Below are 23,790 nucleotides of genomic sequence, written 5' to 3' on the forward strand. Positions count from 1 at the left end.
AGGTGAAATGGCAGTGGAGTTTTTAACTAGATTGTTTAATGAAATCTAGGAAAGTGAAAGGATGCCTGAGGAATGGAGAAAAAGTGTTTTGGTACAGATTTTTAAGAATAAGGGTGATGTGCAGAGCTGTAGTAACTGCAGAGGGATTAAACTGATCAGTCACAGCATGAAGTTATGGGAAAGAGTAGTGGAAGCTAGGTTAAGAAGGGAGGTGATGATTAGGGATCAGCAGTATGGTTTCATGCCAGGAAAGAGCACTACAGATGCAATGTTTGCTCTGAGAGTGTTGATGGAGAAGTGCAGAGAAGGTCAGAAGGAGCTGCATTGTGTCTTTGTGGACTTAAGAGAAAGCATATGACAGGGTGCCTAGAGAGGAGTTGTATTGTATGAGGAAGTCGTGAGTGTCAGAGGAGTATGTAAGAGTGGTTTAGGATATTTACGAGGGTAATGTGACAGCGGTGAGGTCTGCGGTGGGAGTGAAGGATGCGTTTAAGGTGGAGGTGGAATTACATCAAGGATCAGCTCTGAGCCCTTTCTTATTTGCAGTGGTGATGGACAGGTTGACAGACAAGATCAGACAGGAGTCCCCGTGGACTATGATGTTTGCAGATGACATTGTGATCTGTAGTGAGAGTATGGCACAGGTGGAGGAGACCCTGGAGAGGTGGAGATATGCTCTAGAGAGAAGAGGAATGAAGGTCAGCAGGACTAAGACAGTATATGTGTGTGAATGAAAGGGTGGATAGCGGAATGGTGAGGATGCAGGGAGTACAGGTGGTGAAGGTGGATGAGTTTAAATACTTGGGATCAACAGTTCAGAGTAATGGTGAGTGTGGAAGAGAGGTGAAGAAGAGAGTATAGGCAGGATGGAGTAGGTGGAGAAGAGTGTCAGGAGTGATTTGTGACAGAGAAGTACCAGTAAGAGTGAAAGGGAAGGTCTACAAGATGGTAGTGAGACCAGCTATGTTATATAGGTTGGAGACAGTGGCATTGACAAAAAGGCAGGAGTCAGAGCTGGACGTGGCAGCGTTAAAGATGTTAAGATTTGCACTGGGTATGACGAGGATGGACAGGATTAGGAATAAGCATATTAGAGGGTCAGCCCAGGTTGGAAGGTTTGGAGACAAAGCCAGAGAGGTAAGATTATGTTGGTGTAGACATATGCTGAGGAGGGATTGCAGAGTATATTGGGGAAAAGATGCTAAGGATGAAGCTGCCAGGTAACAGGAAAAGAGGAAGGCCTAAGATAAGGTTTATGGATGTGGTGAGAGAAGACATGCAGGTGGTTGGTGTGACAGAGCAAGATGCAGAGGACAGGAAGAAATGGAAATAGATGATCTGTTGTGGCGACCCCTAACGGGAGCAGCCAAAAGAAGAAGAAGCTAAGATGTGGAAGGAGTAAAGATACACAAATTGATAAACTGTGTGCAGATTCTAAAATGTATTCTCAGACACAACAGATTATGGATATATTTACAAAATCTTATGCAAAACTGTTTGGCACCACAAAAGGGGTGGTAAGTTGTCCTAGTGACATCCAGGTAACCCCAGATAATGGAATCAAATTAGATTATATTGAAAAAGAACTGTGCAAACTGGATCCAAACAAATCGCAGGGAGGAGACGGAATAAGTAACAATGACCTGAGATTACTTCAGCAAGAACTTACACTTCCATTATATCTGTTATTCACTAGGTCATATAAATATGGGGAGATTCCTCAAGATTGGAGACATGCACTTACTAAACCTGTCTTTAAGGGAAAAGGGAGTAGGACAAACCCAGAGTCATACAGACCCTTAAGTCTGCTTTCAGGTTATGGAAAAATAATGGAGAAGGTAATACTGGATAAGTTATTGTCAGAACTGGATAGGCTGAGACTTGAAACCATATATCAGCATGCATATTTTGAAAATAGGTCTATTACCACTTGTAACAATATAATAACAGCTATGAATGAAAAATTGTGCCGTGATGTGACTTATATAGATGTAACTTCAGCATTTCACAGGGTCATACACAAAACACTGACCAATAAATTAGTATAGCTAGGTATTGATGTACTGTTGATGAGATGGATAGCTGCATGGCTTACAGATAGGACATGGCAAGTATCACACACCAACTGGCAGGTGAAATCCTTGGTTACAGTCAAGGTGTCCCACAGGGCTCTGTCCTAGGCCCTTACTTGTTTAGATTGTATCTTTCAGACCTTACATTTTCATCTGAGGTGTTCTACAGTCTATGATGACCTGAAATTGGGTAAACTGATTACAAGTGTTGCAGATAAGGCATGTCTGCAAAATAATTTGACTAAATTGACCATTTGGGCACAGGAGAATAATATGTTGATAAATACATCAAAAACTAAGCATATGAGATTTGGGAGACATAAACTGAAAGGTTTATATTTAATACAAAACACAGTGATTGAAACTGTAGACACATTTAAGGATGGGTAGATTCAGCTGTGAGTTTTTCTGATCATATCAACCAATTGGCTAATGATAGTTACAGAACTATAGGTTGTATAAAAATATTTATAAAGTCTAGGAAATCAAACATAATGAAGTCAGTGTTTGTTAGTTACATTAGACCAAACCTGAGTATGGAATAACAATATGGAAACGCTATAGGAAAACAAGCATGAATAAACTGGAAAGAGTACAGCGGAACTATACCAAGGGCATCCATGGATGTGAAAATCTTAAGTTATTATGAAAGACTAAAATATCTGAACTTGTAGAGTGTCTCTTACAGATATTGAAGAGGAGATCTTATTCAGGTATATAGGGCATTTAGGGACAGCTACCTCTGGGAATGTTTGGGGTTATCAAAAAGTACGAGAGCATAATTGGATAACCTTTGTATAAGATTCTATAGGAATGAGAAGTGTACTAATTGGTTCTTTGACAGAGTAGCTGATGCTTGGAACAGACTACCAAATTACATTAAAGCAAGTACTAGTTTAGATATTTTTAAGAACAGCCTGGACATTTATTATGGGAACAAGTGTTTTGGTATATTGGCAAGCTAGAAGGGCATTAATGCCCGTGCTTGAAACCTTTGTATGTATGTATGTATGTATGTATGTATGTATGTATCCATGAAGAACCCTCCAGTTCCCTGCAGTTTGTGAATGCTCATTGCTAACAAGGTGTTGAGCTTGTACCCATCCTCTGACAGCAAGAGGAGAACACGGGATGCAACCCACCACCACATGAATGTATCCCAAGATTCTTTCATTGTTTCTGCTATGCTTGAACATCCAGGTAATGCCCAGTAACTAGCCTGTGTTTGTTCAGTATTTGAATTTCAGATAAGAGTTTTTTTCCAGGACACCTTTAGTGTTTGCCAGGAGTCATTTTCCATGGTGGCTGAGATTCCTCTGTGGTCCTCTTATGTCACTGGGTCCCATGTGTCAGTCCAGACATCATAGTATATGAGTTGTGTGGCCTTCTGTTGGGAATTGTCCTTCTCATTGTGGGAATATACTGTTAGGGTGCATGGGCCAATGCCAGTGCTAGACTGTGTGCGGAACTCACAAGCAAAATGTTGCCTTGGGCTTGTTCTTTCCTTTGTGGAGAGAACCCATCTCCCAAGCCCTACAGATCACTCCAGATGCATGATCAAGGCCTCATGCACTAGGTTATCCTTGTCCACCTGTCTTATAGTTATTATTACTTTTTTATCAGTCTTTTACACAGTACTCAACTTTTTATGGCTTAACATGGTAGAGACAGTTGAATTTAGAACATTACAAAACCAATACTCACATCTTTTTCTGGATCTTTTTTTTATGGTGCCAGAATAACGTATACAGCATTCATAAAATGCATCAATTTCTGTCCTGTATACTTGCGCATATTGCATCTTTTCTTTTATTTTGCACACCTTTGGAATACATGGGAGTAACACCTGATCAGACTTCATTCCTTGAGAGAGGTCTTTCTTTTATACCTGCCACACGTGGACATTTGTGATATGATTCTCAATTTGAGATTTTTTGCTAGAAGTGTGATGTTAAAGGAAGCCCAGCAGTTTTAATCCTGTTCTTCATCCCTCATTAGATACCTTTGTTAGAACTTATGAGTTGGACATTATGAATTCTTTGACAGTGAAACACAGGACTACATTTTTTTAATCTCAAATCTAATGAGCACAGAGCATTGAAAGAATTTCAACTTTTGCGGTCTATTCAAATCAGACAAGCAGACAAAGTTGGAGCTGCTGTTGTTATGGACATGGTGTTTTACTTGAATAGTATGTCTGAGATGTTATCTGATGCTAATGCATATGTTGAATTACGTAGATTTGATGTTATTAAGTTAATCTAATGATTGCATGCCACACTTTATGAGCTTTTGATGAATAGTCTCATCACGTATGATCTCTGTAAGTTTTTTTGTAGTTGAGCACCCTTTAATTCCTGTGATTCATGGTGTTCTGTAAGTACACAAGAATCCTGATGTTCCTCCCCTTAGACCTATAGTGGCAGGGTGGACTTGGGCAGCTGAACCTCTAGTTTTTATTAAGAAAAAGTTAAGAGCTGTATTTAACTTGGTACCTTCCATTTTAAAAGACACAAAACTTTTTTTTACAGTTACTGTCAGATTGCCTGTGAGGCTCGGGGGATATTTCTGGGTGCTATCTAGTTACTGTGGATGTATTCTCACTCCTCACAGTGATACTCAACAATGTTGGTGTTGGTTTTGTTCCTTTGCTTCTTACTAATCACAGTGATTTTTCAGACAACATGATTCATTTGTTGTATTCCCTTCTTGAACTGGTCATCATTCTCTTTCGGCTTTTCCCGTTAGGGGTCGCCACAGCGGATCATCTCTTTCCATTTCTTCCTATCCTCTGCATCTTGCTCTGTCACACCAACCGCCTGCATGTCCTCTCTCACCACGTCCATAAACCTTATCTTAGGCCTTCCTCTATTCCTCTTACCTGGCAGCTCCATCCTTAGCATCTTTTTCCCAATATACCCATCATCCCTCCTCAGCACATGTCCAAACCAACGCAATCTCGTCTCTCTTGCTTTGTCTCCAAACTGTCCAACATGAGCTGACCCTCTAATATACCGATTCCTAATCCTATCCATCCTAGTCACACCGATTGCAAATCTTAACATCTTTAACTCTGCCACATCCAGCTCTGACTCCTGCCTTTTGTCAATGCCACTGTCTCCAACCCATATAACATAGCTGGTCTCACTACACTCTTGTAGACCTTCCCTTTCACTCTTACGGATACCCGTCTGTCACAAATCACTCCTGACACTCTTCTCCACCCATTCCACCCTGCCTGTACTCTCTTCTTCACCTCTCTTCCACATTCACCATTACTCTGAACTGTTGATCCCAAGTACTTAAACTCGTCCACCTTTACCAACTCTACTCCTGCATCCTCACCATTCCTCTACCCTCCCTCTCATTTACACACATATATTCTGTCTTAGCCCTGCTGACCCTCATTCCTCTGCTCTCTAGAGCATATCTCCACCTCTCCAGAGTCTCCTCAACCTGATTCCTACTCTCACTACAGATCACAATGTCATCTGCAAACATCATAGTCCACGGGCCTCCTGTCTGATCTCATCTGTCAACCTGTCCATCACCACTGCAAATAAGAAAGGACTCAGAGCTGATCCTTGATGTAATCCCACCTCCACCTTAAATGGATCTGTCACTCCCACTGCAGTCCTCACCACTGTCACACTACCCTCGTACATATCCTGTACCACTCTTACGTGCTTCTCTGCCACTCCCGACTTCCTCATACAATACCACAACTCTTCTCTAGGCACCCTGTCATATGCTTTCTCCAAGTCTACAAAGACACAATGCAACTCCTTCTGACCTTCTCTGTATTTCTCCATCAACACTCTCAGAGCAAACATTGCATCTGTAGTGCTCTTTCCTGGCATGAAACCATACTGCTGATCACTAATCATCACCTCCCTTCTTAACCTTGCTTCCACTACTCTTTCCCATAACTTCAAGCTGTGACTAATCAGTTTTATCCCTCTGTAGTTACTGCAGCTCTGCACATCACCCTTATTCTTAAAGATAGGTACCAAAACACTTTTTCTCCACTCCTCAGGCATCCTCTGACTTTCCAAAATTTCATTAAACAATCTAGTTAGAAATTCCACTGCCATTTCTCCTAAGCACCTCCATGCTTCCATTGGTATGTCATCTGGGCCAACAGCCTTTCCATTCTTCATCCTCTTCATAGCTGCCCTTACTTCCTCCTTGCTAATCTGTTTCACTTCCTGATTCACTATCCCCACATCATCCAACCTTCTCTCTCTCTCATTCTCTTCATTCATCAGCCTCTCAAAATACTCTTTCCATCTACTCAACACACTCTCCTCTCTTGTGAGTACCTTTCCCTCACTATCCTTTATCACCCTTACATGCTGCACATCTTTCCCAGCTCTGTCCCTCTGTCTAGCTAATCGGTACAGGTCCTTTTCTCCCTCTTTAGTGTCCAATCTCTCGCACAACTCTCCATATGCCCTATCCTTAGCTTTCGCCACCTCTCTCTTTGCCATGCCTCATCTCCTTATACTCATGTCTACTTTCTTCATCTCTTTGACAATCCCACTTCTTCTTTGCCAGCCTCTTCCTCTGTATACTCTCCTGTACTTCCTCATTCCACCACCAGGTCTCCTTGTCCTCCTTCCTCTGTCCAGATGTCACACCAAGCACCTTTCTAGCAGTCACCCTTACTAGTTCTGCTGTAGTTACCCAGCTATTCGGTAACTCTCCACTGCCTCCCAGTGCCTGTCTTAACTCTTCCCTAAACTCCACTTCACAATCACCTTTTTTAACTTCCACCATTTAATCCTTGGCACAGCTTTCACATTCCTCCTCCTCTTCTTGATCACCAACGTCATTCTACATACCACTAATCTATGCTGCTTAACTACACTTTCCCCTGCCACCACTTTACAGTCTCCAATCTCCTTAAGACTGGCCCTCCTACATAGTATATAATCAACTTGTGAGCATCTTCCTCCACTCTTATCGTCACCCTATGCTCCACCCTCTTCTTAAAATACGTATTCACCACAGCCATGTCCATCCTTTTCGCAAAATCCACAATCATCTGACCTTCTGCATTCCTCTCCTTAACACCATACCTACCCATCACTTCCTCATCTACTCTGTTCACTTCACCAACATGCCCATTAAAGTCCGCTCCAATCACTAGTCTCTCACCCTTGGGTACACTCACCACAACTTCATCCAACTCACTCCAAAATTTCTCTTTCTCTTCCATCGCACACCCAACTTGAGGAGCATATGCACTAACAACATTCATCATTACACCATCAATTTCGAGCTTCATAAACATCACTCGGTCAGACACTCTCTTCACGTCTAAAACACTCTTGGCATATTGTTCCTTTAGTATAACCCCTACCCCATTTCTCCTGCCATCCACACCATGATAAAACAATTTGAACCCGTTTCCTAAACACCTGGCCTTACTTCCCTTCCATCTGGTCTCTTGCACACACAATATATCAACCTTCCTTCTCTCCATCATATCAGCTAGCTCTCTTCCTATACCAGTCATACTGCCAACATTCAAAGTTCCTACCCTCACTGCTACACTCCTAACCTTCCTCCTATCTTCCTGCCTTCGGCACGCCCGCCCTCCTCTTCTCCTTCGGCCAACAGTAGCCCAATTTCCGCCAGCACCCTGTTGGCTAACAGTACTGGTGGCGGTCATTGTTAACCCGGGCCTCGACCGATCCGGTATGCAATTATGAAAAGTTCTCCGCATCAGTAATTTTTGGCAGAAGTTTTACGCCGGATGCCCTTCCTGACGCAACCCTCCCCATTTATCCGGGCTTGGGACCGGCACAAAGAAATGCACTGGCTTGTGCATCCCCTTCTTGAACTGGTGTTAGAGAATAATATTTTTGTATTTAATGGTATTTACTACTTACAGAAGGTTGGAGTCGCTATGGGCACCGTGTATGCCAGTAGCTATGCTAATATAGTGCTAGCTCATTGAGAAACTGCATTTGTTGTACAGAAAAATGGTTTTGTGGACTACATTTTCTACAAATGTTTTGCAGATGATATGTTTTTATTATAAGGATATATAAGAATGTACTTAAAGGACAATTCACTAGATTTTATAGATTGAATAATGATGAAGGTTGCTTACAAGAAGGGTATTGTTCCCTGGCCAATAATTTTGTTTGTAGAGGTTATTCGCCCAATGAGGTTGTTTCTACTCTCAGAGAGGTTCAGCAGGAAAGAACAGGCAGGGCAAGGCCATATTTTGATATGACGAATGGATTGGTTAACCAGTCAGGTCAACCAATGTTGGGTCTCTTGATTATTTTAATGTTGATGTAGCATGCTTTCAGGAAGCCTTTCAAGATCCATCCAGTAATTGCACTTGTAAGAGATTTTTGAGTGAAATTAAACCAGCTATGAGATACGCTCACTGAGAGAGAAGGGGCAGGGTGAGATTTGACTGTAATACTATGACCTGATTGGTTGATATGCACACCGGTTCGGCTAATTCCACCAATATTAGAGTACCTTTGACGTACTGGAGTGCTATCACATTGATTTGTGATATTGTAAAGAAAAACTGGTCTATTTTACAAATTGATGATAAAACTAGCAATCTTGTTGGACTGAGACCTAGGTCTTGTTTTAAAAACAATAATCCCTAAAGCGCCATTTTTTCTATTTACAAAATAAGTCTAATAGAAGAATTTATGCTCAGGTTGGCACTTTTCTGTGCTGATCCTGCGCTTCTTGCAGGTTTATTTCTGATAAAAATTTGCTTGTACACCCAGATACGAACATATGTTATATCCAAGACCTATATGCCACTTATAGAAGCACAAATCTCTTTTACTTAGTGTTTTACAGGGTCTGTTTATGTTCCCATGTAGGTAAGACAAACAGGTCTCTGACAGAGCTTGTACTCGAACACCCAAGTGATATAAGAAAGGGCAAACTAACTAATGCTTTAGCTAAGCATGTCAGCATCCACAGACAATCACATTATTTTAGATTTTTAGTATTACAACTGATGTGTAGAGATGTAAGAGGAGGTGATTTTAATAACATTGCTGAAATATCTGAAATTCAATGGATTATCAGACTGCAAGCAGATAAACCATCTGGCTTAAATGAGATGGTGCCTTTAAATCCAGCAATTACATCACGTGATCTTTATTATTAATGTCTCTGTTAATTGATAATTTGAATGATTAGATATTATATAAATATGTGCTTGTTTTATGTTTTGGATTCTGATCTGATGAAGCGCCTTTTAGGTGTGAAAGAACTATGTGTTTAAATGTATATTAAATGTGGATTTTACTGCTTTCAGCTGTGTTGGTTAGTCTTGCTTTTATTTATTTGTGCACCTCTGGATTTGCTGCAGACCTATCTCCTCTCACGTTGCTGCTTCTTTACTTGCTGGAGTTGACAGACATGCCTAATTCCGACACTAAAGCTTATGCTCTTTCTCTTCTTAATTCTACCTGTCAGGTAGCTCACCATTCCAGTAAATGCAGCTATGATACAGATGATACCTCTTCCAGGGCAGCTGCATCTGGTTCTATCATAAGAGATATTCTTATTTGTGCCTGCAGGCCTTACCTGAGGACATTAAGGCCAAACCTTTAGATTGTCCCCTAGGCAACCAGAATCATTTTGGCACTACTGCTGGAGAATTGTTTAAAACTCTGCAGGATAAGGACAAGGTTAGACAAGACCTAAAACAATTTTTTTTCTTCTGTACCTAAGTTCCAAAGTAACTATCTATTAAAATCTTCTTTTGTCATTAGGCAGTCTAGACAACCTGGTAAGAGTAAGTTTAAGTGGATTTTCCCAGAAAAACCCACTCAGAGTTCTAAAGGCTAAAAACCTACTTTTCCTGACAAATCTGCCTCTGTCTGACATCCAGCCTCCCCTCGTCTTTCGCCAGATCACTCTGTCCTTTACTTTCCTTTTGGCAGCAGATAACCACAGATGCCTGGGTTCTATCCATCATTCAACACAGTTATTTTATGGCTTGGAAGTCCCTTCTTCCATTTTCCAAACTTCCTCAGCCTCATCCATGCCAATTTTTCATTTTTCTTTTTCAAGATCTGGTGGAACAGAGAAATCATCCATCCTGTTCCCTTGTCTCAGGAGGGAACAGGTTTTTATTGCAGAATGTTTATAGTTTCCAGGATGGAGGGCCATGTAAGTCCATCCTAGACCTATCCTTTCTCAACCCTTTTCTCAAGGTTCCTTCCTTCAGGATTTTGTCTCTCCAAACATTTTTCACTCTTTTGCTTCTCCAACCTTTTCTGGTCTCACTGGATTTGAAGCATGCTTACCTCTATATTCCTATTCACACTCTCTTCAGGAAGTTTTTACATTTTTGTTTTTCCTCTCATTATCAGTTATCTGCTTTGCTTTTGGTCTTTCTGCAGCTCCACAGATCTTTACCAAATGTGGTAGCCTGTGCAGATGTCAGGGAAATCAAATATCCCCTCATGTAGACTCTTCTAATGTATGCTCCCTCTCAACAGCTCCTGCTTCAAAATCTACACTTCTCTATCCTTCTCAAGTGCAGGATGGGCTTCAAAACATCTGTGTTGACTCTCTCTCAGGACCAAGTATTTTTGGGTTTTAGGATTCAGACCATCCCAATGTTGGTGTGCCTTCCACATCTCAAGATCCTCATTTTGACTGCTTATTTTCAGTCTGTTCTTCCTTTTCCAGTTTTTCCTGCAAGGGGATTTCTCCAAGCCTTGGGGTACTTGGCATCTATCATTCCCTTTTACCAAACTCCACATGAGGAAATTGTATTGATATCTTAAGACTGTCTGGCTATAGCACTGTCACCTTCTGGAGTATCTGGTCCCTCTCTTTTCTTGTTTTAAGCTGAAACTCTGTTGGTGGATTCAGAAGTTTTCACTAAATCCAGGTCTGCCTTTTCAGGGTCCTCTCTCTCTACTCAGGAGCTGTCTATGGATGTTTGCAATCGAAGTTGGGGAGCTTCCTGTAACAACCTGAAAGTCCAAGGTATTTGTTCCCATCAGCAGATGCCAGACCATGTCAACATCAAAAAGATAAAGGCTCTAATCCTAGCTCTTCAGATCTTTCACTCTATTGGCTTCCAGGTCCTCTAAATTTTTTTCCAGCAATATCACAGTCATGTGTTACATCTGCAAACAAGGGACATAACATTTTGCCTTTTTTGCATGCTAGTTATTTAGGCTTGGGATTTGCAATCCATGTCATCTGGTTCTTTGGGTAGTTTACATCCCTTCAGAGTGCAGTCTAGTAGCAGCCTCTTTGAGCAGGTCCATAACAAATCCCTATGAATGGATGGTTCACAAGGAGGTATTTCTGGGCATTGTCTATTGGTGGGGTACTCCACTCCTCAGGTAGATCTTTTTGCCTTCCCTCTAAACAGACAACTTTCCCAGTTCTCTTCCAGAGTTCTAAGCCCTTTGGCTTGGAGAGTTGACACCATGTATTTTTCTTGGAAGCAGATGTTTCTGTATGAATTATCTTCCTCTACTACCAAGGGTCTTGCACAAGATCATGTGGGACACACCCAAAATCTTGCTGGTGACAGACAGCACTGTTTCCCCTTCTCTTTAATAAGTTACCTCACAGGATGGATCTTCTGACACAAGCCAAGGGATCTCTCGTTCATTCTCACTTGTCCACACTTCAGCTAACTCTTTGAGTGATAGGGTTTTGATTCCTTTCAGGCACCAATTTTCTGAGGACATTCTTCTGGTTTTGCATGAGGCTAGAAAACCCACCACTAGAAACTCTTATGTAGCTTAATGGAAGTGATTTTCTATTCGGTGTGTCAAGCAGGACATGGACCCTTTTTTCTGTGGGGGGGGGGGGGGGTCTATATGGTCCTTTCTTATTTATGTGAATTGCTCAATGCTGGTTTGATATATTCTTCTTTTAAAGTTAATTTTCCAGCCATTTCTGTCTGTCTGCCTATGAGTCCACTGAAAGAATTAATATACTGGGTGATACTGGAAGTAAGTGGAATGAATGTCGTTATTTGTTAATTACCTAAACGTGTGCTGAACAGGTGCCAGTCTCTCCTTTATGGGCCAAGTCTTCTTGTACCTTTCACAGTGAAGTCTGCAAACTGTAGTTCTGTTAAAAATGCTTTATTGTGTACAGTAAAGAAAGATTTCAACAATATCCGAATAACATAATATTCTGGAATGCTGGATAACAGTTGCAGCGCTGATAAATATGTCCAAAGGTTCTGATTCTCCTCAATAATATCAATTTAAACAGTCTTTTCTTCCTGAATAGTATCATTAATCTTCTGGAATGCTGAATATTTGACCTGACTTCTGTACTCAGACTTGAGTGTCTGTACTGAAAAGACTTTATGCATATCAATCCAAATGAACTAACTTAACTGACTGTATCTGAAGTATTTCCTAATAATATCAACACCCTGTTCTACACACCTCTTTTGCCTTGGTTCCCAAGCCTTGTAGCATACAGACAATATGTGTTTGTACTTAAATGTACAGCACATTCTGTTCTTATCAGTATTCTTAACTGAAGGTTATTTTCACCGATTTATTGAAACTGTAAGTAAACTTTGAAGCCCACTTTAATATGGATGCATTTCTGGACTTATGCAAAGAAAATACTGTATTTTTGTACATTTAAATGATATCAGATCTAACACCCACCTTTGGTTCTAATTTGAAGTCGAATAATTCTTAAAAGTGTCCTCCTTTTCAGCCCTCCAAGCTTATTCGTACTTCTTGGGACCTTACTTTTGTTCTTGAAAAATTGACTCAGGTCACTTTTAAGCCTGTCTTTTCTTCTTCCATTGCAGCACTGTACTTAGAAGATGGTATTGTTGGTAATTCTTTTTTCTGCCAAGAGGATTTCTGCAGTCCAAGCTCTCACAGTGGTTCCTCCTTTTTGGTTTTTCAAAAGGATAGGGTGTCTGTTCATACCAGTCCTTCCTTCCTTCCAGCTGTTAAAAATGGAAAAATAAATAATAAATAATAAAATCAACTTATCATTGTTTATTCTGCTTTTTGTTCCCAACTCCCAAGCTCCAAGCTGGTCAAACACATTACACCAGGAAGAGGAAGAAAAAGAGACCCTGGACATAGAAATATCACTAGTAAGCTATTTTAAACAACTGGTTAAAAAAGGAACAGAAATGAAGTAAAATCGGGCTAACTTTGTTTGTTGTTCACATCCAGCAGTTCCAAACTCCCAAAGCAAGCAGAGTGCAGGAAGTGAGACCACTTGAAGAGCACTCAGTTAAATAGCTCTTTTTCATTTGGAAGAAACCAGTCATACCTAGAAACATCAACAGTGAGCTTTACAGTGATAAGAGAGTGATCAGTGAGTGAGAGTGAGACACAGAGAGAGGGGCATTTGTTTTATTTGGAGTAGCTTAATTCAGGTAATTTCTTTCCTTTTAATGCATAGTGAATAACACCTTTTCCTCAGAGTAGAAATTGTTTGCTATGGTTCTCTGAGGAAATTTATATGTAAAATTGTTTTGCCTTATAAAATCTTTTAATATTTTTCTTCAGTACCTTTGTGTGCAGATGACACATTAGCAGACAGAGAGGTCTTGACTAAACATTTTCTCAAAGAAGTATCACTGTTTGTCAGAACAGGCACCTTTCTTGCCTGTAAGCTAGTACTTAGTCTTTGTGGGGATTCTCTGACCTTGTATAAGATGTATTGCATTTTATGAGGAAAAAGTAGGGGCCAGGAAAAGTATGTTTGGTGTTTGTAGCTAAAAAATTTTACTTCAGAAATTTCATGTTTGTCTAGGAGGTATCACCAACTCTTCCTAACTCCACTATCTGCCTGAGAGACAGTTCATGACTAAGACATGGATCCAGGTCCCACTATGTCATAGGATCATAGGAAGTTACTAGGCTAATGGTCCTGGGGCCCTTACAAGCCTAGCAAAGAGTTTATCCCCAAATGCTTCCTCAGACTGCAAGATGAAAAACTTGTCTGGGAAGCTTCAGTCTTCAAGCCAGCTTCTGTGTAGCCTCAGCCACTGACAGGTGACTCTGTTGTAGCATCAGTTACTCAGAACCCTCATCTTTTTCTCCTTGTCCCTCTGGATTTGCTCCTTGAAATGTCACTGTGATAAAAGAGTCAGGCACATTCTTTGTGGCTCTACAGTCACCTTTGTAAGGGAAGTGAGAACTACCCTTGTAGGCTTGAGGAGTGCACAAGGGGTGCTCCTTTATTTAACCACTTAGAGGAGACTCTTCCCCAGGTAAGGGGCCATTTGTCCAGTGATTCTTTTTCTAGAGGGGGTTTTCTGGAAAAAAATGCTTAAGTCTAAGCATTTTTTATCTCATCTGAGCAGATAACTGGATGGGTTTGGTAAAAGGATTGTTGAGAGCATTTTGGTCATCAAGTGATGATTATACTCCTCAGAAAAGGAAGAATGTTTTTTTATATACCATATACAATAGCTATGTTTTTATGGTTGTTTATTTTCAGAGTAGCCATCAGGATTTCATCTGTGTGACTTGTGTTGCTCTTACTTCAAAGTCATGTTGCATGTTTCTGAAATATTTGCACATCATGACCTTGTGGAATTTAGAATTGTGGCCCAGTACTGGCTGTTTAAACATTAGCATCTTTACCTACTTTTAAAGAAGAATTCTCCTCCCTAAGACTTTAACTTCGAGATCAGCATTCTCATCCGCCAGCTGGTTTGATCACTGTGTTTAATTTATTGAAAGGAAGTGTATTTTCTGGCCATTGCCTAAACTTTGAAATCTCAGAGCTGCAGCTCATTATCTGTGGGGAGCTTTATTTGTTTTTTTTTTTCCTTCATAAAAACTGGATGCCTCTTAAGGCTTACCTACTTATTCATCTCAGAAGAAGTGTCAGAATTGTCTTAAACAGCCTGCCTGTGGGATGTAGAGGATGGATTCCTGACCGAGTCCTAGGTGATGAAGGTTTGACTAGCAGCTCCAGCACTGGAGTAGTAATGTAGGAAGGGAAAGGAATAAAGGCCATGGCTGGCTCATCTGTCCTGGGGATAGAGGGGCTGTCATCATTAGTGGAGCACACTGGGTGGTGCTAGCTCCCTTCTTTAGACCAGAAAACTTACCGCAAGTGTGTCAAGGGACAGAGATGCATGGAGGGGACACCTCTCGTGGAAGAGATGAGAGGACACATGCTCCGTTGCCACCCCATTGCATGCTCCTCCCCCCACTTAACCTGATGCATTTAGTATGGACATAGAAACTAAAGAAGAAAACCTTGAACCACCCCAGTAGATATCTGAATGATTGCTGTTCCTGACTGACCCTTGCCCCTGTAATGGAGAATGAATGGGCTTATTGGCCATAGAGAGAGCTGATGATTAACAGATAGTGGAGGCAAAGAGTAGAGAAAAAAATGTCATTCATCTCCCTGTTTCCATTGCAGGAGCAGAAATGAAGGAATTGAAAAATCTTCATGCAAAAAATAAAAAAAATGTTTAACATCAGGATATAGTTCCATAAAAATAAAATACTTGATTAAGGTGAGAGACAAAAAATATAAGAAATGGAAAAGAGGTCAAACTAACTTTAAAAACTGAAGTAAATAAGCTGGACAAACAAGTTAAGCATAGTGTGAGACAAGATCAAGAAAAATTTGAGGAAAATGTATATAATGATATCAAACAGAATAGGAAACCATTTTACAGACACACAAGATGTGGAAAGATTAAAGATATGCAAATTAATAATCTGTGTCTTGATTCTAAAATTTCTTCTCAGACACAGCACAATACAGATATATTTACAAAAGCTTATGCAAAACAGTTTGGCTCCACAAAGGGGGTGATGAGTTGTCCTAATGATATCCAGGTGACCTCAGATACTGAAATCAAATTAGATTAAATTGAAAAAGATCTATGCAAACTGTATGCAAATAAAGCGCATAGAGGAGACGGAATTAGTATTAATGACCTGAAAACACTTCAGCAAGAACTTAACAGTACTGTTATATCTTTTACTACGTCATATAAATGTGGGGAAATTCCTCAAGAGTGGAATTGAGGACTTATTAAACCTGCCTTTAAGGACAAGGGAAGTAGAACAACCCAGAGACATACACACCCTTAAGTCTGCTTTCATGTTGTGGAAAAATAATGGGAAAGGTAATATTGGATAAGTTATTGTCAGAATTGGAAAGGCTGGGCCTTGAAACCATATACCAGCATGCATCGTGTTGAAAACAGATCTATTACCACCTGTAACATGATGTTCTATAACAATATAATAACAATTATGAATAATGTCCTATGATGTAATTGATATATATATTTAATTTCAGCATTTGATAATGTCATACAAAAAACACTGATCAATAAATTAGAACACCTTGGTATTGATGTACTCTTGATAAGATTGATGGCTGTATGGCTTACAAATAGGCAGTAACATGCAGCAGTTGGACAGGTGAAATTCTTGGTTCCATTCAGGGTGTCAATCAGAGCTCTAACCCAGTCCATACTTGTTTAGATTGTATCTTTCAAATCCATCTTTTTCATCCAAGGTGTTCTACAGTCTGTATGCAGATGACGTGAAAGTGAATAAACTATTAGATGTGTTGCAGATAGGGTGTGCCTGCAAAAGAACTTAAATATTCAATTGACCATTTTAGCACAGGAGAATAATATGCTGATAAATGCATCAAAAACTAAGCATATGAGATTTGGGAGACATAAACCGAAAGGTGAATGTTTAACACAGCACATACTCATTGAAACTGTAGCTTCATTTAAGGACCTGGGTGTATGGGTAGATGTACCTTTGAGTTTATCTAACTATAGAACTGTAGGTTGTGTAAAACGATTTATAAAGTCTAGGAAATGAGAAATGATGCAGTCATTGTTTGTTAGCTACATGGAACAATATGGAAACTGTATAAGAAAACAAGCATGAGCAAATTGGAAAGAGTACAGCGGAAATATACTAAAAACATCCATGGATGTGAAAATTTAAGTTATTATGAAAGACTAAAATACCTAAACTTGTACAGCATCTCATACACATATTTAATAGGAGACCTTATTCAGGTATATAGGGTATTTAGAGACAGCTACCTCTTTGAATGTTTGGGGTTATCCGAGTTAATAGTAAATCATCAGACAACCTGTATAAAAGACTTGTAAACATACTGGTTTACAAAGTCCATTGAACAAGTGGGAGAAATAGACATATGTAGGTTTTTTAAAACTGAATTGTAAACAGTCACACACCTTGTTGCTGGCTGCGATGCACTAATGGCAGAGGGATTGTATACTGAAAATGCATAATAATGTGGCGAGACTGTTACACTGGAGATTGTGCAAATATTATTGTATCAAAGTAGCTGAAAAACACTGGAAACATGAGCCACAAAGAATCATAGAAAATTATGAAGTTTATGTCACATGGGATCACCCATTACCAACATTTCAAAAGATATATGCTAGAAAACCGGATATAGTGGTCCAAGAAAAGAAGACAAAGGTAGCACTGATCATTGAAATTGCCACACCCAGTGACTACAGTGTCTTGCATACAGAGAGACAGAAAGTGATAAAATACCTGCATCTGCAGGCAGAAACGAGAGCCATGTGGAAGAATGATACCCAGACAGTTCCAGTATTAGTAAGAGCAACTGGTCATATAAAAAAGAATTTACAGTAATATTTAGATATGTTACCAATTCATGTAACACCGTACAAATTAGAGAAGGATTCATTACTGGGCACATTGCGGATGCTCCGAAGAGTACTTTTGGCTAACGTCAAAGAGTGAAACAATACTAATTTCATGAACTTTAATCGTACTTTGACTTAGGAATGGGGTCTGTTCCTGTCATGGTATTAGAACCCAAAAGACTTGGAGAAATGAAAAAATACTCAATAGGAATGTAATGTGTATGATTGGTTTTCTGAGAGAACAGCCGATGAATGGAATAGATTACTAAATTACATTAAAGCAAGCACTAGTTTGGATATTTCTAAGAACAGCCTGGACGCTTATTATGGGAACAACAGTTCTGCTGTATTGGCAGGCTAGAAGGGCATTAATGTCCATGCTTGAAATATTTGTATGTAAGTATGGGTATTTACTGATAATTCAGGTTCTGCTTATAACTCCTGGAAGACCGAACAGTTGTTCATTTCCTTTGTTGCAGTTAAGCAATGTTTTGATGTGGCTAAGCAAAGTGCATTGTATTTTGCCATTAGGGAAAGATCCATTCAGAGATAACATTTGGGTTATGGCCATTTGGCCATCAGTTCATGTATTGAACATTATTACTTAGACCTCAGCTGTAGGAGTCAGACTTCCTTGGACACCTCATTGTTTCCAACTTGGCCTTCAGAGTTCTTTCCTTTTGGCATTTTCCTGGTTCTAAATTCTCATATCATTTTTAATTTGCTGCTTGAGATTCTTCTCAGCAGTTTGCTTCTGCAGAAGGCCTTCGAAATTCAGTACAACTGGTTTGTGCCTACCATGTCTGTTGATATGTGGGAAGATCTTCTGCAGTGAGTGCCTTTTTCCTCTTCCACCATCTTCTCTGAATGGTTTTTCCATCCTGCATCAGTAGATGGGGATCTCATTAAGTCCAACACTTTTATACTTTGTTATAGTTTTGTTTGTTATATTTTTGTTTTCTGGTTTATAGGTTCACTTGCTTAGTAGATTATGGTTGAACTGATTGGCTAAGCCTACCTTTCTTCTCTAATGTATGGCATCACAGATACACATATCTTGGAGTGGGAAGAAGAGAAAATTCAAAAGTTTGATAAACTAGGGTTATCAGAAGAGAAATCCCACAGTTATCATAGCTTCCTTGCAGATTATTTGATCAGTTTAGTACCTGTGTATATTCTTTGGGTGTTTATGCAAAATTAATTCTGTTGACTAATTGCATACATTCTTTTTTTTTACTGTAGCACTGGAGAAGCAGTGTGATGAACATCGGAATCGAGCCAAAGAACTGAAGCACAAATCCCAGCATCTGAATAATGTGCTTATGACACTTACTCCACTTGTAGCCCCTGCACCAGTGAAGCGGCCACGACTCATGCGTGCAACTTCAGGACCAGTTGCTGTAACTTCCCACACCTCTTCTCAGTCAGCACCAATCACATTAGGACATGGAATATCACTTAGCCCATTAGCCAGCCTGCCTTTAGGGAAAGTGATATCTACAATTCCTGCTTCTGCTCTTGGGAAGAGTTCTTTGCAGCCTGCAACTATGAATAACAGAAGCTCTCCAGTTATTGGGGGTTATACAGTCCTGACATCACCAAGTTCCAGTTTTTCAAATGCTGTTGAAATCCATCCTGATTCCTCCAACCTGACAGTTTTAAGTGCAGCTGCTATTCAAGATGGCAGCACTGTTGTTAAGGTTATGAGTCCACTGCAGTTACTCACATTGCCAGGATTACAAACCACTATCCATAATGTGTCACAGGTAACTCCTGGCAGCACTATCGTCACATTAGCTTCTGGTGCTGTTGAGGCAGCTGCAGCAGCTGAGGAGCACACTACTGTTGAAGTTGCATCACTGACAGATGAACAAGAACCAAAGTAAGCCATAAAGAGCTAACAGGGCTATGGAGCTGGTTGAGCTCATTGCTGTCAGTCTGTGTGAGTATGGTGCTCAAGTTGTAGACATAATCACAGGTCGTAGTTACCCCTCCTGTCCCTTCTTCTTTCAAGAGTTGAGTCCCTCAGAAGACAAAAATCTGGCTGCTACAACCAGACTTGCTTGAACAAAAAGTAATTTAGAGAGGCTTTAAGTGATGCAGATGATGAAGCTTTTTCAATGACTCCTTTAAAGTTTTGCTTTATTTCCTGAACTTTTTCCATTTATGATGTTTGAAATGTAACCTGCAAAACAAATAAAATATGCAATGTATTTAGCTTGTAGAATGCTGAAGTTAGACATTTTTGGTGCATTTGATGTCCATTTGCAGTAGGAATTATTAGGAAGCCCATCACAGTGCAGATAAAACTGAACTTGAATTGTACATGAGTCTGAGTACATAATTTTGTTATATGTTGACGCTCTCTTTACTAGTTGAAATGGAGGCAGCTTTAGCATTCGAGTGATCTTTAATGTTGCAAACAAAATACATGAAACTGAAACAGGCATGTGGATACCTCTGTAGTGTTCCAGTAATATCCTGTAAGAATTTCTGTAAACTGACTATTTCTTTTTGCATGATTTTTTTGTATTTAAAGTTGATCTTTTGGCTTTACCCAGCATCTTGCGATTGAGTACTGGGATTACATGTTTGGATGTTCTTTGTGTTTCACTGTTGCAGTCATTACATTTGGGTAATCTGCTGGCAGGTTGCCCTCAGTCGGTCTGATTAACAAGTCTTGGGTCCTGCGTCGGTTGCTGTCCCTTCTTCCATGACATCAGGTCATCAGGGATATAAAACATGCAGCCGACGCCATTACATCCATCTTTATTGCCATGCGGTGCCCGAAGCAGAAGCAGTTCTCAAGTGCCGTACGGCCGACTCCTGAAATTTTCATTTTCGAGTTTCAGACCCAAAGTCTTCGACTAAAAGCTAAGTACCCCGTTGGGGAAACTTTTTCTTGCTCCTTACCGATGTCAGTAAAAGTTAATAATTGTATTACTTGTGGGAAGCAAGCACCTCATAAGGATTTCCATTTGTACTGTATTCCTTGCTTAGGCCCTGACCATGACGTACCTTGCTGTCGGTTTTATGCTTTATTTAATCAGCGCACTATCCGTCGTTGGTACATTTTTGCTTCTAAATATTTTGGTTCTCACTTTAATTATCCAGAAATGACGTTGGTTAGCCATCCGACTACTGGAATACCGAAAAAACGCAAAGAACAATACAGAGACAGGCCGTTGAGGTCCAAAACTGCTGATGACGCTTCTCCTAAGCCAGTCACCAGTGAGGCACTTTCACAGCCCCTGATACCCACTACTTCTGATTCGCAGGCCTCTACTGAGACCCATTTGGAATCTGGTATGCCGCAAGATACTTCATCTATGGAACCAGTGGATGTCTCTGCCTTGGATGGGTCTGGAGCTGCTGTGCAGGCACCGGCTTCTGAGGGTGTATTCAGGCCTACAGATTTGTATATTAAACCGACACCACCTTCAATTTTAAGGTCAAAATCTCGATCTATGTCTAAAAAAATGACGCCCAGGCCACATGTTCAGGCCCCTATGCCTAAAAAACAAATGATCAAAATGGCTGAAGATTTAATTAGTCTAATCAGGGGTAGTCAACCCCCCCCTCCCCCCCCCATCTAAGAGGCCTAGGGCTGAACTTGACTATAAATCTTCTGAACAGGACTCTTTTTCTTCTGACTCTTCTAATGAACAGGATTTGTCTATACCTACTTATGAGTACTCTGATGCAGAGGATTCCATTCCTTCTGCTTCTCCCCCTGAGAATTTTTCTTTTGGGGAAACTTTACATACCTTAAGTGAACATTTCCACTGGGAAAGTCAGGACTTTTCTGAATCCAAAAAGAGGCTTAGGAATTTCCTTCTTCTTCCTCAGCATAGGCCTTTGGCTATACCTCCTGTACTAGACATTGTTGATGTGTTTTCAGAATCCAGTATGGCTCCTGATTCCCTGCCTCTGGCCCCTTGTAAGCCGGACAGATACTACAGGGTTCATGACTACCACAAATTCCTTTTCAAAAATCCTGTTGCGGACCCTGAAACCATTTCTCAGGGGCCCAAGGGCATTAAGGCTTCCACTGCTAAGAATCCAACCCCTTCTGATAGAGTCTCCAGGGCACTGGATAGATTGAGTAAAAAGGTTTATACTTCTGCAACCTTGGCAATCAGGGCTTTAAACTGTCAATTCCATATGCTAAAATATCAACAGCATATCATGGGACTGCTTTAACAGAAAATTATGTTGATTTCTGACTGTGTGGAAAATAAGGATTTACAGGATTTATTGCATTCAGCTGAACAAGTTGGAAAACATACTTTGCAATGTGGTTTTGATTCCTTGAAGGCCTCTTGCAGGGCTGCTGTTACTGGGTCTGTGCTTAGAAGGCATGCTTGGCTTAAGGAACAATCTCTGCCTGATCATGTTAAAGCAAAGTTGTTAGATGCTCCTTTGCAGCAGGACTGTCTGTTTGGCAATAAGGCTGAAGAAGTTCTAAAAAAGATGGAAGATAAAGCTAAATCTATGCAAACTGTGAAATATTTCTTACAAGTACAACCTCCAAGATTTAGTAGGCACTGGCCTACTAAGAACTAGTCCTTTCCAGTTCCTTCCAGAGCCAGTCATGCCAAACCCAGACATTCTAAAAGCACCAGGTTTCAGTCCCAAGGGACTTTCAGAACTAAGCAATCGGGTGCCTCTGCTTCCAAATCTGGAGGCAACAAAACACCACCCTGTGGTAAACAGTCTCAATGACTTTCCTTTACATTTACCAAGCACTTACCTTTTAGTCACCCCGTTGGGGGAAAAACTGGCTCTTCATGCAAAAAACTGGCACCTTATAACCCAGGACAAATGGGTTTTAAATATAGTGTACCAGGGATACAGATTTCATTTACACACGTTGCCAACTCCAAATGGATGGCCAGACCTGCCCCCAAATCAGTGGGCAGAGGCTCAGAAACAAGTACTTTCCCTCCTAAACATGTGGGCAATTCAGCTACTACCAGAGGCGGAAAAGGGACAAGGTTTCTATTCCAGACTTTTCCTGGTACCCAGAAAAGACAAATCATGGCGTCCAATTCTGGACCGGTCTACTCTAAACACCTTCCTGGACATTCCAAATTTCAAGATGCAGACTCTTCACCAGTTACTTCCTATGATAGGCAATGATGCCTGGTTGGCAACTCTAGATTTAAAAGAGGCTTGCCTGCATATCCCAATCAGGGAATCTTGCAGAAGATACCTCCGCTTCAAAGCAGGCTACATGCATTATCAGTTCTCTGCACTGCCCTTTGGCTTATCTACTGTGCCCAGGGTATTTACAAAATGCCTGGCTCCAGTAATTGCATTTTGCAGGCAAAGAAATATTACAATATTTCCATACCTGGACAATTGTTTAATTCAGGCAGAAAACAAGGACATTCTTCTAAAACATCTGTCATTTGTAAAAAGAATTCTAACTTGTCTAGGGTACACCATAAACGAAAAGAAATCACAGCTGGTACCCTCTCAAAAATTACATTCCTGGATGTAAGCTTGAATACAACTGCCCAGATGGCTTTCCTTACGCCAGAACAGCAAATTCATTTGGTGACTTACTTAAAACAGGTGGCCACAAAAACTCTGCTGTCTGCAAGACAAATACTGCAAGCCTTGGGGTTCATGGCCTCCTGCATTCTTCTAATTCCATATGCAAGACTGCATATGAGGAAACTTCAGTGGTACTTAAAAAGTTTATGGCGTCAACATTGTCACAGCCTGGAAACAAAGATTCCTATCATTCCTTGCCTGCAACTAGAGTTCCAATGGTGGGCAGAGACCTGTCACCAAAACAAGGGACTACCATTTACACCACTCTCTGCAGCCCATGTCCTAACTACAGACGCATCAGACTATGCATGGGGGGCTCATCCAGCAGGGAAGTGCATTCAGGGCAAATGGAGCCCAAATCAAATGCACCTTCATATCAATCAAAAAGAAATGCTAGCTGTACAGAATGCACTGACAGCCTTCAAGGACTACCTTCATCCAGGACAACTAATGGTAAAGACGGACAACACCACAGTTATGTGG

General features: G+C 40.5%; 1 protein-coding gene across 1 annotated transcript in view; it reads left to right on the plus strand.

The window, feature by feature from the left end:
- GMEB2 (glucocorticoid modulatory element binding protein 2) overlaps positions 1-20,192 on the plus strand; it is a 2,829,650-nt gene extending 2,809,458 nt beyond the window's left edge. Inside the window, exon 10 of the mRNA XM_044056980.1 lies at positions 18,988-20,192. Within this exon, the coding sequence (XP_043912915.1) occupies positions 18,988-19,631 (644 nt within the window). The 3' untranslated portion in view covers positions 19,632-20,192. The remainder of the gene's footprint in view (positions 1-18,987) is intronic.
- The last annotated feature ends 3,598 nt before the right edge of the window (positions 20,193-23,790 follow it).

The sequence above is a fragment of the Protopterus annectens genome, chromosome 14.part0 (assembly GCF_019279795.1).
Source record: "Protopterus annectens isolate FY-2018-M chromosome 14.part0, PAN1.0, whole genome shotgun sequence".
Taxonomy (NCBI): Eukaryota; Metazoa; Chordata; order Ceratodontiformes; family Protopteridae; genus Protopterus; species Protopterus annectens.